The sequence below is a fragment of the Mustela nivalis genome, assembly GCF_964662115.1.
Source record: "Mustela nivalis genome assembly, chromosome: X".
NCBI classification, from domain to species: Eukaryota; Metazoa; Chordata; class Mammalia; order Carnivora; family Mustelidae; genus Mustela; species Mustela nivalis.
Genome location: NC_139040.1, coordinates 30560699 through 30575963, shown reverse-complemented (window position 1 = coordinate 30575963; position 15265 = coordinate 30560699). Strand labels below are relative to the sequence as shown.

Sequence of the window (15265 nt, the reverse complement as noted above, 5' to 3'; positions counted from 1 at the left end):
GTGGCAAAAGTTATACAAATTTTTACCACATGGGGGTTGGTACCCCTAACTCCCACATTGTTCAAGGGTCAAGTGGATTTCCAGGTGACTCGTAGGAGGAAATACAACTCTCTTCTGGAAGAATTCACTTCAAACCCAGATCTCAAAGAATCTCCGAAGAGAAGGGTCCAGTAAAGGTATGCTCTCGAATAAATATCACATCCACGAAAGGAAAAACGTGAAGCACAGGTTAAAACATATAAAGGATCTAATGAGAAGGACCAACATGCATCTAATAGGAATTCCAGAAGGAAATATTAAAGAAAATAAGAGAGGTGGGGCACCTGGCTGGCTCAGTCAGTAAAGTATGTACCTCTTGATCTTGGGGCCATGAGTTCAAGCCCCATATTGGGTGTGAAGATTAATTTTTTTGAGACTTTTTTTTTAATTAAGAGAGAGAGAGAGAGCAAGAGAGAGAGACAGTATCTAAAGACAATGGCTGAGGAGGTTCCAAAAGTAATGAAATGAAAAAATCCTCAGATGTAGGCCACATTTAGTTAGCAGCCTTACTCTGTCTACTAAACTTACTAGGCTAAAGCCAACCCTTCACTTGCCCACATGAGGTACCCAGTCATGTCTCATCCCCAAAAGGAGCTAAGGACAATTAGCATAGTTGCTTGAGTAAGTCTCAGAAGGACTAGGCCGTACCATTGTCATCCTACCACATGGCACATAGTAAGCCCTTAATAAATGTCTGCTGAATGAATGAATGGATGATCAAGCCACCATGGGGAAGCCGGAGAACAATACTGAAAGGTCATAGTAACAGTAACAGTGAAACTCAACCCAGATTCTGAATGCAAGGAGGTTCCTTCAAGGGTAAAAGACCACAGAAGCAGGGGCTCCTAGTCCCTAATATCACATGGGTAGCAGGATTACAAGGCTTCAGAGATTTTGCAAATGGGGTTGAATTTGGGGGTGTAGTCTGGGTGGGAGTGTACATGAAGCAAGATACTTCTTTTATATTGTAAATGCATATTGGGTTATTTTTTTCTAAATTCACTGTTTTTCTCTTCTGTTGCATTACACCTGAATGTTCGCTCCAGCATGAACATTCATTTCTGAGTGCGCTCAAGGACTTCAGAAAGCAAACAACATCTGTTGACCTATTACACTTGTTTTACCATGACCTACTTAGATCTGTTGTCCTTTTTTTTTTTTTTTTTTTTAGATTTTATTTTTTAAGTAATCTCTGCACCCAATGTGGGGCTCGAATTTACAACCCAGGGATCAAGAGTTGCATGTTCTGCTCACTGAGCCTGCAAAGCACCCCTAGATCTGTCGTTCTTAACTGGCAGAGGGAGAATAGGGATATTTATCCCTGTAATTGTTTTTTGTTCTTTTTTTTAAGTAATCTCTATGCCCAACGTTTGAGCTCACGACCCTGAGATCAAGAGTCACAAGCTCTACCCACTGAGCCAGTCAGGTGGCCCTCCCTGTAATAGTTTCTATTGCTTTGTAACAAATTACCCAAAAGTTAGTGGCTTTGAAAAATACAAATTTGTTATCTTGCAGTTCTGTAAATCAGAAGTCTTGGGGACAGTGGTGGCCAGGCTCGGCTCAGGGTCTCACAAGGCTGAAATAAGGGTGTTGGCCTGGCTGCATTCTTCTAAGGAGCTTGGGGTCCCTTTCCCAGCTTGTTCAGACTGCTGGCCGAATTCAGTTCCTTGCAACCACAAGACTGAGGGCTCCAATTCCTTCCTATCAGCAAGGGGTCATTCTCAGTTGGTAGAGGCCACATTCCACACCTCATCAGCAGTTCACAGCATGTTTGCTTTCTTCCAAGCCAGCCAGAGTGCATTGCTCTGACTTCCTCTTCCCCACCAGCCAGAGAAAACTTGGCTTTTATAGGGCTCATGTGATTAGGTCAAATCTATCTGTATAATCTCCCTATCTTAAAGTCAACTGATTTAGGACTTTAATGACATATGCAAAATCCCTTCCTAGCAGCACCTAGATGAGCATTGAATTGAATAACTGGGAGGAAGAGTGAGTCTACTGGAGCTAGGAAATCTTGGGGTCTATCCCACAATTCTGCTGACCACCACACCCAATGTTGAGATGTACCCATTTAGATTCGGAATACATAAAAATAGAAGAAAGAAAGAAACATCAACTAGTTGCTTTAACCTTTTCATTGTAAGTTTATCATTTCTGACACTTCGCTCGTTAACATGGCTCAGTTGCTACAGGCTAGTAAAACTACAGGAAACTCTGGGGAGATAATGAATAAAATCGAATAAAAGTGTGACCTTAGGCTCAAATCTTGACCACTAAATGCCAACTGTGGGCAAGTTACTTAATTGCTCTAAATTTGTTTTCCTAATTATAAAATAGTATATTCTTCATACATTATGTGGATTAAGTGAAATAATACATGTAAAGTACTTAATAAAGTACCTAGAACTAACTTAATGAGAGCTATTATTATTATATTATCATTGAATGATGTAAGAGATGTGAAACTATCTATATAATAAGTATAGTTATTCTAATGTAATATATTATTACTAGGTACACACAGAGAGCATACTGTTAGGCAGGTACCCTACATATGGGTAGACATGTATAGCATGTACACATATTAGCCTATACTTCTTTTTTTTTAAAGATTTATTTATTTGACAGAGAGAGACATAGTGAGAGAGGGAGCACAAGCAGAGGGAGAGGGAACATAAGCAGAGGGAGAGGGAGAAGCAGCTTCCCACCGAGCAGAGTACCCGACGTGGGGCTTGATCCCAGGACCCTGGGATCATGACCTGAGCCCAAGGCAGACGCTTAACGACTGAGCCACCCAGGTGTCCCTGTCCCCTACTTCTTTAATGTACATTTGTGCATTTGAAATTCCCATTTGTCTTTGTCTCCGAACACATTTAGTGTAAACACATCAGTGCATATTCTCAAAATAAAAAATAATAGAGGACGGATAACTATGTTTAAATAGATTAAAGGTTTTATATAGACTTACTAACCAGAATTATAACCAGTAGATGTAAATTAGAAACACAGATTGTTAACATTTATCAAAAAGTGGGTTAGGAAAAAAAGAACAAAAAACTGGATTGGGTAAGTTTGTCCTGGTGGGCTCAGTCAGTAGAGCATGTGACTCTTGATCTTTAGGTCATGAGCTCAAGCCCCACATTGGGTGTACAGATTAGCTAAAAAATAAAATAGTAGGGGCGCCTGGGTGGCTCAGTGGTTTGGGCTGCTGCCTTCGGCTCGGGTCATGATCTCGGGGTCCTGGGATCGAGCCCCGCATCGGGCTCCCTGCTCCGCAGGAAGCCTGCTTCCCCCTCTCTCTCTGCCTGCCTCTCTGCCTACTTGTGATCTCTGTCTGTCAAATAAATAAATAAAATCTTTAAAAAAAATAAAAAATAAAAAATAATAAAATAGTAAAAAATAAAATAAAATAAATAAAATAAAATAAAATCAGGGGCACCTGGGTGATTCAGTAGGTTAAGTGTCTGCCTTTGGCTCAGGTCATGATCCCCAGGTCCCAGGATGGAGCTCTGCATTGGGCTCCCTGCCCACTGGGGAGTCTGCTTCTCTATGCCCCTCTGCCCCTCTCATTCTACATCTCTCCATGCTCGTGCATGCTCTCTCTCTCTCCCTCTCTCTCTGTCTCTTTCTTGCAAATAAATAAATAAATAAAATCTTTTTTAAAAAGTTAAAAAAAAAAAGTGGATTGGGTAAATAGTAAACTCCATGTCCCTGAACAACCATTTATCATGAAGACTTGTAAAAGGAATTCATGTTTCAGATATGAGGTCTGGACTAGTGATTTTTAAAGTCCCTTCCTGTTGTAAGAGTCCATGAAATTCTAATTGTTGTTATTGAGTGTGTCTGTGTGTATGCACGCACTTGTGTGTATTAGCCTGATGACTAAGATTTCTAAATAAATGTTTGTCATCTGATTCAGGTTTAGCAATTAAAAATACATGTAGGGGAGCCTGGGTGGCTCAGTGGGTTAAGCCTCTGCCTTTGGCTCAGGTCATGATCAGGGTCCTGGGATTGAGTCCTGCATCAGGCTCTCTGCTCAGTGGGGAGCCTGCTTCCTCCTCTTTCTCTGCCTGCCTCTCTGCATAGTTGTGATCTGTCTCTGTCAAAAAAATAAATAAATTCTTTAAAAGAAAATACATGTAAATGTCAAGGTGAGGAAAAAAATCCTCTTCTCTAGTTCTTGACCTTAAGTAATATTTGAAGCATAAAATTTGTATGTTTTAGTTTACCCCTGTTTAGATCAGGCCATATATATTGCTTGTTGTTCTGAAAAACAAAATTATGGTTGGTTCATATTATTAAAAGTGAACCTCTAATATTATACTTTGCCTCTAGAAGCTTCACATCAATCCATCATTTCGTAGCTGCTTTGGAAATTTCTATTATCATTCTCTGTGTGTCAGGCCTGCAGTGCAAAAAAATAGTACTTTTTACTGGTAGACTAACTATATTCCAAGATTTGCTTTATGGGTATTTTTTCCAAGTTAAGCTTTAGTGGCACTTACTGAACTAGTCTTGAAGCTAAGTGTGACACCTTCAATAGGCCCAGGACTCATAGTTGTGTATTATACAGGCAACAAATCTCAGCTCTTGATTTTGTATTTAAGTCTACCTTGGATATGATCGGTTATTATTTCTTTCACGATTTTCCCTCATTTATTTTATTTTTTTAATTTCTGAAAAGATTATTTATTTTTTTATTTATTTGAGAGAGAGTGAGAGAGACAGAGGGAGAGAGCATGAGCAGGGAGAGGAAGAAGTAGACTCCCCTGCGGAAAAGGGATTCCAACTTAGGGCTCAAACCCAGAACCCTGGGATCACGATCTGAGCTGAAGGCAAACGTCCAACTGACTGAGCCACCCAGGCGTCCTTATTTTCCCTCATTTAAAAAGTAATATAGGGCACCTGGCTAGCTCAGTCAGTGGAACATATGACCCTTGATCTCAGGGTTGTGAATTCAAGCCCTGCTCTGGGTGCAGAGATTACTTAAAAGTAAAAATCTTAAAAACAAAAAATAAAAAGTAATATACATTCACTATAGAAAATGCAATCATTATATGAAGATATAAATAAGGCAAATATCTCATTATTTTAATTAGCAGCCAAAGACCATCATCACCAATCATTTCTGAACACTCTTCCAAAATTCTCTATGCTTATACATGCATATACATAGATAAATGATTTTACATAAATGGGATTATTCCACATGCAGTATTTTATAACATTTGTTTTCAATTAACACATCATGACCTTTTGTCATGTCAATGACTACAGAGACCAAGCCATTAATAACTGTGGTTAGCACATTGTTCCTGTAGGCTAGTAACCCTCTTTTGGAAAAAACAACCACTGCATATTCCATGTGGTCCTAGTGAGAAAGATACTCACAGTCGTCTCTTCCCACTTGGTGTGTAGCAGGGAATCAGCCTGCCTTAGCCTGACAAATAAGAGTTCTCTATGCCTTTATCTAGAGGAATTTCCTAAGGCCAATCAACATCATCTCTGAGACTTAATATATGAACACTGGGCCAAAAAAGTCTCACTTCTTTTAGGATTATTAGGACATTATAAACTCAAGCTGCCTGTAGCCCTCTTCACTGACTTCAAAAAGGAAGCTGTCTGTGATAGGAAAATTGAAGCTACATGACAAAAAGAAGCAGAGATAGGGACGCCTGGGTGGCTCAGTTGGTTAAGCAGCTGCCTTCGGCTCAGGTCATGATCCCAGCGTCCTGGGATCGAGTCCCACATCGGACTCTTTGCTCCGCAGGGAGCCTGCTTCTCCCTCTGACTCTGCCTTCCACTCTGTCTGCCTATGCTCGCTCTCGCTCACTCTCTCTCTGACAAATAAATAAAAAATCTTAAAAAAAAAAAAAAGAAGCAGAGATAAGCAAAGATGAGAAATGGGTAAGAGGAGAGAGTACTCATATATTGCACCCTGGATCCCACTATATCTAAAGCTACTTCATCTGGACTACAGTCAGTGCTGCCATGTGGTGACATATGCTTTCCTAAAAATCACTCCACTATACAAAGTTGTTCAGTAAGAACCCCAGGGTTTATGTGGAAAATGCGGCTAGGAGTACACCATTCAAAAACTTCATTTATAGACAGGGTGCCTGGGTGCCTCGGTCGGTTAGGCATCTGCCTTTGGCTCAGGTCATGATCTCGGGGTCCTGGGACTAAGCCCCACATTGGGCTCCCTGCTCAGCTGGGAGTCTGTTTCTCCCTCTAATCCTCCTCCCTGCTCATTCTCTTTCTCCTTCACGCTCTCTCTCAAGTAAATAAAAAGTGTTTTAAAAAAACAACTTTGGGGGCGCCTGGGTGGCTCAGTGGGTTAAGCCGCTGCCTTCGGCTCAGGTCATGATCTCAGGGTTCTGGGATCGAGTCCTGCATCGGGCTCTCTGCTCAGCGGGGAGCCTGCTTCCTCCTCTCTCTCTCTCTGCCTCTCTGCCTACTTATGATCTCTCTCTGTCAAATAAATAAATAAAATCTTTAAAAAAAAACAACAAAAAAAAACACAACTTTGTGTATAGAGATGTGAAGTCACTATATTGTGCACCTGAATCTAATGTAATACTGTTAACTATACTCAAATAAAACAATTTTAAAAAATCATACCAAGAAAATATGTTTCTGAAAACTGAATAACACCTAACTGCTCTAAAAAAAAACCCCAAAAAACCCACACCAAAAACCTTTGTCAGTGGCACATACCCCAAAACATACAAACCTAATAAAAACTACCAGTGGCAGGATTTTACACTTCCTAAGTGGTTATGAAATAAACAGATAAATAATGAAACAAATAGGGCACTTTATTTTGAAAAAGACCCGAAGTTTGCTTGTGAAAATGGGTATCAGAGGGGCTGTAGCTTATGAGTTATTGTGAATGGGTAGAAGGAGGGTTCTCTGAAATCAGACTCAGAAGGAAAGTTCTAGTGCTTCGATATGGATGGGTGGTGACTCAAAACACACACAATGATCTGAGGTAGGGTGGTTGTCTGAGGTAGATGGGTGTGTATTTTGTGCATTCCTATGGGAATTGATTGAGCTGGCTGTACTTTTCTGCTTTTACCTAGTGCTGACAAAAATCTGGCTGACAAAAATCACACTTAAGGAAATGAAAACTTTGCTTTATGCTCAAATTCTTTTCTAATATATTAATCACAAAGGAACAGACAAGTGTTATCCCAGTCTATGTTTGATTATGCGAATGAATAAATTCCTTTTTTTGTTGTTTTGTTTTGTTTATGATAATCCCAGTTAGTTCGATTCCAGAGTCCTGAACAGAATACACAGCTACTTAGTACTCCACTACATAACAGTAAGACAATTTAAATCCCAAGCTGACTTTCCTGCATCTCTCTTTCTTTTTCCTGCCTCTCGTAACACATTTCTAGACATTTCTCTACTTTCAGTTCTTGTGTGTGCAGATATTGAAAATTCACTTTAATATTAATATCAAGAAAACATCATTAAGAAGGTGGTATGGACCTAAAAAAGGTATAAAGATTCCAAAGCCAAATAGAAAGGATTTTTTTTTAATATTTACCATCATAATCTGGAACACAGCTGATCTTTCCAACATAACTGGTGGTTGATGATTACAGAATTTTAGCTTGGTTGGTCCCGAGAAATTTTGGCCAGTTTCAGAATTATTTTCTTTTACGGATTCTGATACTCCAAAATCCATAAAAACTCTCACAGAGATTGCAATATTAAATCAGGTCATGTCAATATTGTATTTCAAATCCTGACCCTGTGTATAAAGTTTCTCCCTGCGTTATCACTTTAACTCCTGTTTGTAACAAAAGCCTACCCCCTGTGACAGTCTTGTCACTGATCTTCCCAGTGATTACCCTTGAGGTTAGAGCAAAGTTGGCCCCAAGTATACTTCTGGTTTGTATTATCCTTGCCAAGTGAAGACAGAGAGCATCCCACAGACAAACTGTTTAATACCTTGACTGTAACTTCTCGCTTTTTAACTCCTAAGTAGAGTTTATGCTGTGCAGATGAGACAGAAAAAGCTTCCTTAAACCCACTTTAACCTTAGACCCAGGTAGTTTTTATTTTATTTTATTTTTTAAATATTTTATTTATTTGAGAGAGAGAAAATGAGAGAGAGAAAGAGAATGAGAAAGAGAGAGACCATGAGAAGTAGAGGGTCAGAGGGAGAAGCCGACTCCCTGCTGAGTGAAGCCTGATAGGGGACTTGATTACGACCTGAGCCAAAGGCAGTCACCTAACCGACTGAGCCACCCAGGTGCCCCTAGACCTGAGTAGTTTTTTTTTTTTTTTTTAAGATTTTTATTTATTTATTTGACAGCTAGAGATCACAATTAGGCAGAGAGGCAGGCAGAGAGAGAGGAGGAAGCAGGCTCCCTGCTGAGCACAGAGCCCGATGCTGGACTCAATCCCAGAACCCTGGGATCATGACCTGAGCCAAAGGCAGAGGCTTTAACCCACTGAGCCACCCAGGTGCCCCTAGACCTGAGTAGTTTTTAAAGCTACTAGGAATGAGCCGGGGGGGGGGGGACGTTTTATCCTCATTCTTATTTGTATATATGATTTTGTGGCATTGTACAATTCTGTTTTGAAACGAATTCAAATAACCATTTAATATGCATGTACTTTCAGTTCTGGGGTACCTTAGACAGTAGCATCCTATGGACCAAAGGTGGGCAAAATGTTGTGTAAAGAGCCTGGTAGTAAATATTTTAGTCTTTGTGGTGGGCCATGGAGTCTCTGTCCCAATTACTCAACTCTGCCCTAAAAGCAGACATACAATACGTAGACAACTAGGCCTGGCTGTGTTCCAATAAAATTTTACAGTAGTCCTGCTTTATCCATGGGGAATATGTCCGAGGACCCCCTGAGAAACTGAACCCTGCAGTACTTGAAACTACATATAGGACTGAACCCCATATATACTCTGTTTTTTCCTATACACACATACCTACGATAAAGTTTAATTCATAAATTGGGCCTCGGCAGAAGATTAACAACAATAACTAATGATACCGTAGAATTATGATAACAAGATAGTGTAAGAAAAGTTATGTGAATGCGGGCTATCTCAAAATACCGTATTGCATTGTACTCACCCTTCTTGTGGTGGTATGAAATGATAAAATGTCTATGTGATGAGATAAAGGGAGGTAAACGATGGAGATGTTCTGATGTACTGTTAGGTGACATGTCAGAAGGAAGAGCATCGGCTTCTGAACCACAGTTGATCTTGGGCAACTGAAACTGCAGAAAAGCAAAACCACAGATAAGGGGGGAATTGCTGTTTTTACAAAAACAGACAGTGGGAAAGATTTGTCCAGTGTACCATCATTTGCCAATACCTGCTTTAGATCAGTAGCCTCTGATTTTTTTTAATGGTGCCCTGGGGCAGTCTCTGGACCCTCAGGGACCTGAACTATTTCTGCTTCAACTGGAGCAGTTTTTCTTTCTATGGTAAGTAGACTTTAGGTTTAATTAAAAAGTTTCATTTCTAATAAGGAGAAAAGCTTTAAAACTACTCCCTTGGACTAAACCTAAAACCTGCTGCTTTAAAACTTTAGATGATTCAGGCAAAACATCTTTAAAAATGATGACACGGGGTGGGGAGAGGTGGCTGGCTGGTTCCGCTGGTGGGAGTGTGCGACTGTTGGTCTCAGGTCTGTGAGTTCAAGCCCCATGTGTACAGATTACTTAAAAGTCAAATCTTAAAAACAGTTATGAGGGGCACCTGGGTGGCTCAGTGAGTTGTGCATCCAACTGTTGGTTTGGGTTCAGGTCATGATTTCAGGGTTACTGGATCAAGTCACTGGCCAAGCCCCTGCCCCTCCCCCAACTTGTGCTCTCTTTCTAAATAAATAAATCTTTTTTTAAAAAATTATGACACGTAGTACACATGTGTTTTGATTTTACCAGAAACTCACTGTCTCACATAACTGATAAAAGCATTTAAACAGGCAACTTTAATAGCTCTAATATGTTTTCTGTTTATCATTTCTCCACTTTAATTTTTTCTAAGCATAATGTTTATGGTAACTGAAAAGGTCCAAGAGGAAAAGAAAGATCCAAGAAAGGTGATATGGTGTAGTGAAAAAAAAGGGCACCAAATTAGGAATCCATATTTGGATCTCTTGCTAGATTGTGAGCTCCTGGAAGACAGGAACTAAAATATCTTACTCATATATTTTTTTAAATGATCTCTACGCCCAAGGTGGGGCTCAAACTCAGGACCCCAAGATCAAAAGCCATATGCTCTACCAACTGAACCAGTCAGGCACCCCCAACACCAAACTTAATTTTTAAGGCAAACATAAATTCACTACTAGATGACTAGGAGGAGAATACACTCAAGTAGTTTATCTTCCCATAATCCGTAAGGAAAAAAGCATATCTTTCCTAGTGAGCAATAAAACACATAAAAGCTAATAATTACTAGATTGTGACAAAAGGACACAAGGACCCAGAAATCTGCTATTTTGAAATCCAATAAACTCTGGAAACTAAGAATCCTCTTTGTAGTTTTAGTAACTTATTTGACAGTCTAATTAATCTTACCTAAACTTATTCAGCAGTACTATCTGACCTGAGCCGAATGAGGTTATTCACTGCTATTCATTTACTCCATATGAATTATTATATGGTTTGCTGAAAAAAATTACCATATTTGAACATGCAGTGTTTCCCCTGAATTCCCTGGGATGTTACAGAAGTTACAGTATATGGCATTTGGTTTTACTCCAGTACACCAACAACGCCAGGTCTTTCCCTGGTTGCTTTACAAGGAGAAATTTAGAACTTCACTGTAGCCTCTCAGGCCAAGTGCCCAGACCCAATCCAGTCTTTCCTGCTGCCATCTTGAGCAGTAGTTGAGTCTGAGCAAACAGTCCTGAGAGCCTTCCTGTGATGACGTCAATGGTAAACAAATGTGTTTCAGCGATCATATAGAAAGTCAATGTTATCACTTTGGCGGTTAATGATCCGGTAAGAAAGAACATCTTGGTCTTTCAAAAACAATTTTTCTATTTTCATCACTGGACATTGGGCAATCAAGGGTCAGAATAAAGTTACTAGCTCTTAGCTTTGCAACGGTATCTGTTCAATGTATATTTACCATTGACTGATCCACCTCTTGGCCGGTTTAAGAATTTCTCTCCCATTAAGCATGGGCAGCAACAAATATTTGTAGAAGAGAGTAACTGGAGGCCCTATGCTGGCTCTGATCCAGCAATAAATCCATCATTACTTCATGGAATTGGCACACTCCCCACGTATTTCTCTTGGACCCCACCCTCTGGCCCGCAGAATATTATCTAGGGGTCTCAACTAGAGATCCTGTAGTAAATAGGGAGAATTATTCCCTTAACGTTAGAGAAGGTGGACCTGCCTATGCCCTAGGGTGGGATATTCTGGGCTTGGATAAATTAAGACGACCTAAATAAATGTAAACCACAATGCCAATGCTTCCAGACAGCATTTCCTCTCAAGGGAAAAAAGCAAACTCAAAACCACCCCTCCGCAGATGCCTCTCTTTGAAACTGCAAAGTTACAGTATAAGATCATCTGCCGGACCCCACCTACGTCGGGCTCGCTCGCTCAGCTCTAAGGTACCACGCCGCTCCTGCGCAGGTTGTAGGCTCCACCCTCCTCGGCTACTTCCGGCCTTCACCGAACGCCCTCAACGCGCTTGCGCCGTTATGATAGGCCTCTCGGGTAGAAGAAATCTGAGCTCTGCCGCTTTGGAACCGCCCCCGCCTCTTCGTCGCCCCGCCCACGCTTTAACCGGCCCCTCCCGAAATCTCGCGAGGTTGGGTGCGCGTCCGTATTTTGCGGGCAACTGACTCTCGGCTGCTGTAATTGCTGCTGCGGGAGAAATTGGAGCTGCTGTCGTCGGCGCGCCCGCCCTCCCCCACAGAGAGCCACCGCCTCTTCTCTCGCTCTCCTTGTACACCTATCGCCGGGAGCGGCGACTGCAACTGTCCGTGGACCTACCGCCGCCTTCTCAGGCTGCCGCTCGGCCGGTCATTCCCGCAGCCCGGCAGCTGACGGCGGCCCCTGCCCCTCGTCGGCTCCTCACTCTAGATCGTCTCCCCGGTCCCTGTCCTCGCTCGGGACCCACCACCCCACGGTCTCGCCGGAGCGGAGGACGACGAGGAGGAGACGAAAGTCACCCTCCCTCCAGGCGGCGCCGGCCCCCTCACCCGCGGGTGTGTCCTATAAATGGCGTCGGAAAGCGACACCGAGGAATTCTTTGATGCCTCTGAAGATGTGCACCTGGGGGGCGGCTACGCTGTGGGGTAAGTAACTGGAGCTATGGCCCAGAAGCCGCGCGCTCCAGCCCCCGGGCTTCCCCGGTGCCTTCCTCCGGCACCCCTCCCAGGTCCCGCTGTGTCTGCCACCGCTGCTCCTGTGTCTCACTCGGGCACTTCAGAGGGAGTCGGGGGAGGGGGAATCGCCCACCTCGGCCAAACCCCCGCCTTTCTTTGGTGAGCGGCCCCTGGGGCTAAGGATCCCCTCTCTCGTCTAGTCCCCCTTTCTTCGAGGTGGGACAGCTTACGTGCCCGAGAGCCGGCGATTTGTATTTGTGGGGTTTCTGCGCTTTACCTTCAAAACATCCGTTTTGGCCCTGGGGACCACAGATTAAAGGAGCAGTAACAGGACAAATTGCATTTCCCATGGGTTTTTTTCTTTTGCCGCTAACTTACCTGTTCGTTTCAGAGGTAGCTGTAACTATCTGCCGTCCTCTTAGTTGCACCGAAAGAAAAGGAGCGGGGGAATGGTTGGGTATTTTACTTGGGAAAGTCCTCTAGCTGATGTACTGTAGATCAACAGTGTTTAATTAAAATAGCACCTTACGGTGAGGCAAAGGAAATAAAAGACAAGGTCCTTACCATTAAGGGAGAATGCCGTCTTAAGAGTAGCTGGACTCAGTTGTACATAACCAACTACAGAGATACAAACAAGTGCTGAGTAATCTGGTGGTTGGAAGGAGAGCCACAGCTTTGTGTTATTTATCTAATTCTGCAAGATGTTTTAGTGATGATTCGAATGAGAGATTCTGCTTAAGGAAGCGCAGTAGTTGGAATGCTTCGCTTGACTGGGACTTCTACTTACCCACTCCTCCACTTTTCAAAGTTGAAACAGGATTTAAAGCTATTTTGCCGAACTCTTCTACCGACTTTTGTGGAAGTAGAGGCAGTGAAATATATTTTCATGCTGTAAGAACTTAAGAATTGGTAAAATTTGAATGTTAATGTAAGTAGACAGTAATACGGTTACAAGAGTTCCACTGCCTTCAATTCCCACACTTACCCCCTGGAAGAAATACCGTGTTTGATGCAAATAAAATTTATCTGTACTTTCTAGAAATCATTCTAAAGCCTAATATATTTTATATATAACATACACCGAAAAAGTTGGGACAGCAAAATCAGAAAGAAATGTACATTCGTGGATCGCAGATGTGTTTCCACCAACCTCCTATCACTATTATGAGATTTTTGGGTGGCAGTGACCAGTCTTGAGGTGGTACTGAGTCTCCAAGTTCAGTATCTGAAACGAGTTCATAGCTAGATGGTATAGGATTGAAAATACTTTTGAATTTCCAAATAGATTGAATTCCCTTGAAATTAAATTTTGTTTCCCCTCAAAGTAATGAATTGTTGAACTGTCGATTTAGGTTAAATGACAGACCTAATGGTTTAATGCTTTTGAGTGTGCGTTTGTGGAGTGGGGGAAGGAAATAACTATATGATCTTAATCAGTTTAGAAATTTGTGAATATTGTTCCTTTTCAATGAATGAAACATTTAATTTTGAAGGACAGTTATATCAGGAGTGTATATTGTCTAGCCTAGAACCTGGCACAGAGAAAGAACCCAAATGTCCATTCCCTTCCTTCTTTCTTGGAATTAAAAAATTTAACTTCACACAGTGGTTACTTTGGGAGGAAGTATGCAGAAGTGGAGCTGTTTAACTTATTTAAACTCAGTGAGTCATTTTGATAGAATTGATAGAATCACTTCTTGCTTCTTGGGATAATAGAGCTTGTCAGGCACTTTGATCCTTTGATATTAGGTGAAAAGTAAAAACGTCTCTCCCATGGGACCCAGCCTTCTAATTTTAACTCTGACCTCTCCAACCTCTCCAAATACTAATGGTGTTGAGCTCTATGGGTAAAGCTTTAGTGTCAGTCTGTGAATTTCATGGCTCCATTCTGTATTAGTTGGGGGAGGGGGTTGAAAGAGAATTAGATTCATCTAGAGAATTGCATCTGAAAAGAACTAGCTGGGAGGACTGAAAAAGTTGGCATCATTAACATTTCCTCTGTCCTTTGTGACTGCTTTTGTCTTTTGCATAAGGTACCGTGAAGAGAAAGGCGGTGAGAAATCTTAATTTGTGGAAACAGGTGGTATCACTAGATATGTGGTCATCAGAAGTATCTTCTGTCTCTTGATAATGAATTGGAGTGGCACACCATACAAACTCTGAAAGGTTAACAGACTGAGTTTGCAAACTTTAATAAATGTTCCTTGCTGTTGGGTGTGCCACAGTACACAGACCATTTCATCAAATTGTAGTAAACGGATGGGCAAGTGAGAGTTCTCATATATTTTGTTAATCAGAATCCAAATACACAATCCTTTGTGTTCCCTGAAATTTATTTATTTCTTCTGTTCCCCTCCATTGGTGTCTTCAGCTTTGTTGTTCTACTCTTTGAAAGTTCAAAATCAGCCCAGTTTTTTAATAGAAAGACTTGATTCCAGTACAGCCTACTTTTCCACAGTGGCAGATCTCCAGTCACCCAGTTTTGGAATATTACCATGTTAATTTTTTTTTAATTTTTAAAAAGATTTTAATTTATTATTTATTTGAGAGAGAGAGCACAAGCAGGGGGGTGTGTTGTGGGGGAAGAAAGAGAGAAGCAGGCTTCCCACTGAGCAGGGAGCCTGAAGGGAGACTCGATTCCAGGACCCTGGGATCATGACCTCCTCTGAAGGCAGAGGCTTAAATGGCTGAGCCACCCAGGCGCCCCTTGTACCACATTTATAATGCTTTATTTTGATTTATATTTTGGGTCGGATTTCCTTGTTTTCTCCATTTTTACCTGTGAGGAGCCTTTGGCTCAGAGAGGTTAATGAATTGGCCCAAGAGACACAGTTTGTAAGTGACAGAACTAGGATTTGAAGCCAGTTCTTCAGATTCCTCGTCCAGTATTTTTT

At 41.6% G+C, this 15265-nt stretch overlaps 1 protein-coding gene and 1 long non-coding RNA gene across 3 annotated transcripts in view; one reads left to right on the top strand and one right to left on the bottom strand.

The window, feature by feature from the left end:
• LOC309855761 overlaps window positions 1-11179 on the bottom strand; it is a 106070-nt gene extending 94891 nt beyond the window's left edge. The window contains exons 1-2 of the long non-coding RNA XR_014306979.1: window positions 11159-11179; window positions 9147-9294 (exon numbers count right to left, since the gene is read on the bottom strand). This is a non-coding gene — a long non-coding RNA (uncharacterized lncRNA). The remainder of the gene's footprint in view (window positions 1-9146; window positions 9295-11158) is intronic.
• A 670-nt stretch (window positions 11180-11849) lies between these two features.
• WDR44 (WD repeat domain 44) overlaps window positions 11850-15265 on the top strand; it is an 89590-nt gene continuing 86174 nt past the window's right edge. For both annotated transcript variants that reach the window (XM_082716334.1, XM_082716333.1), the window contains exon 1: window positions 11850-12341. In XM_082716334.1, the coding sequence (XP_082572460.1) occupies window positions 12265-12341 (77 nt within the window). In that variant the 5' untranslated portion in view covers window positions 11850-12264. The remainder of the gene's footprint in view (window positions 12342-15265) is intronic.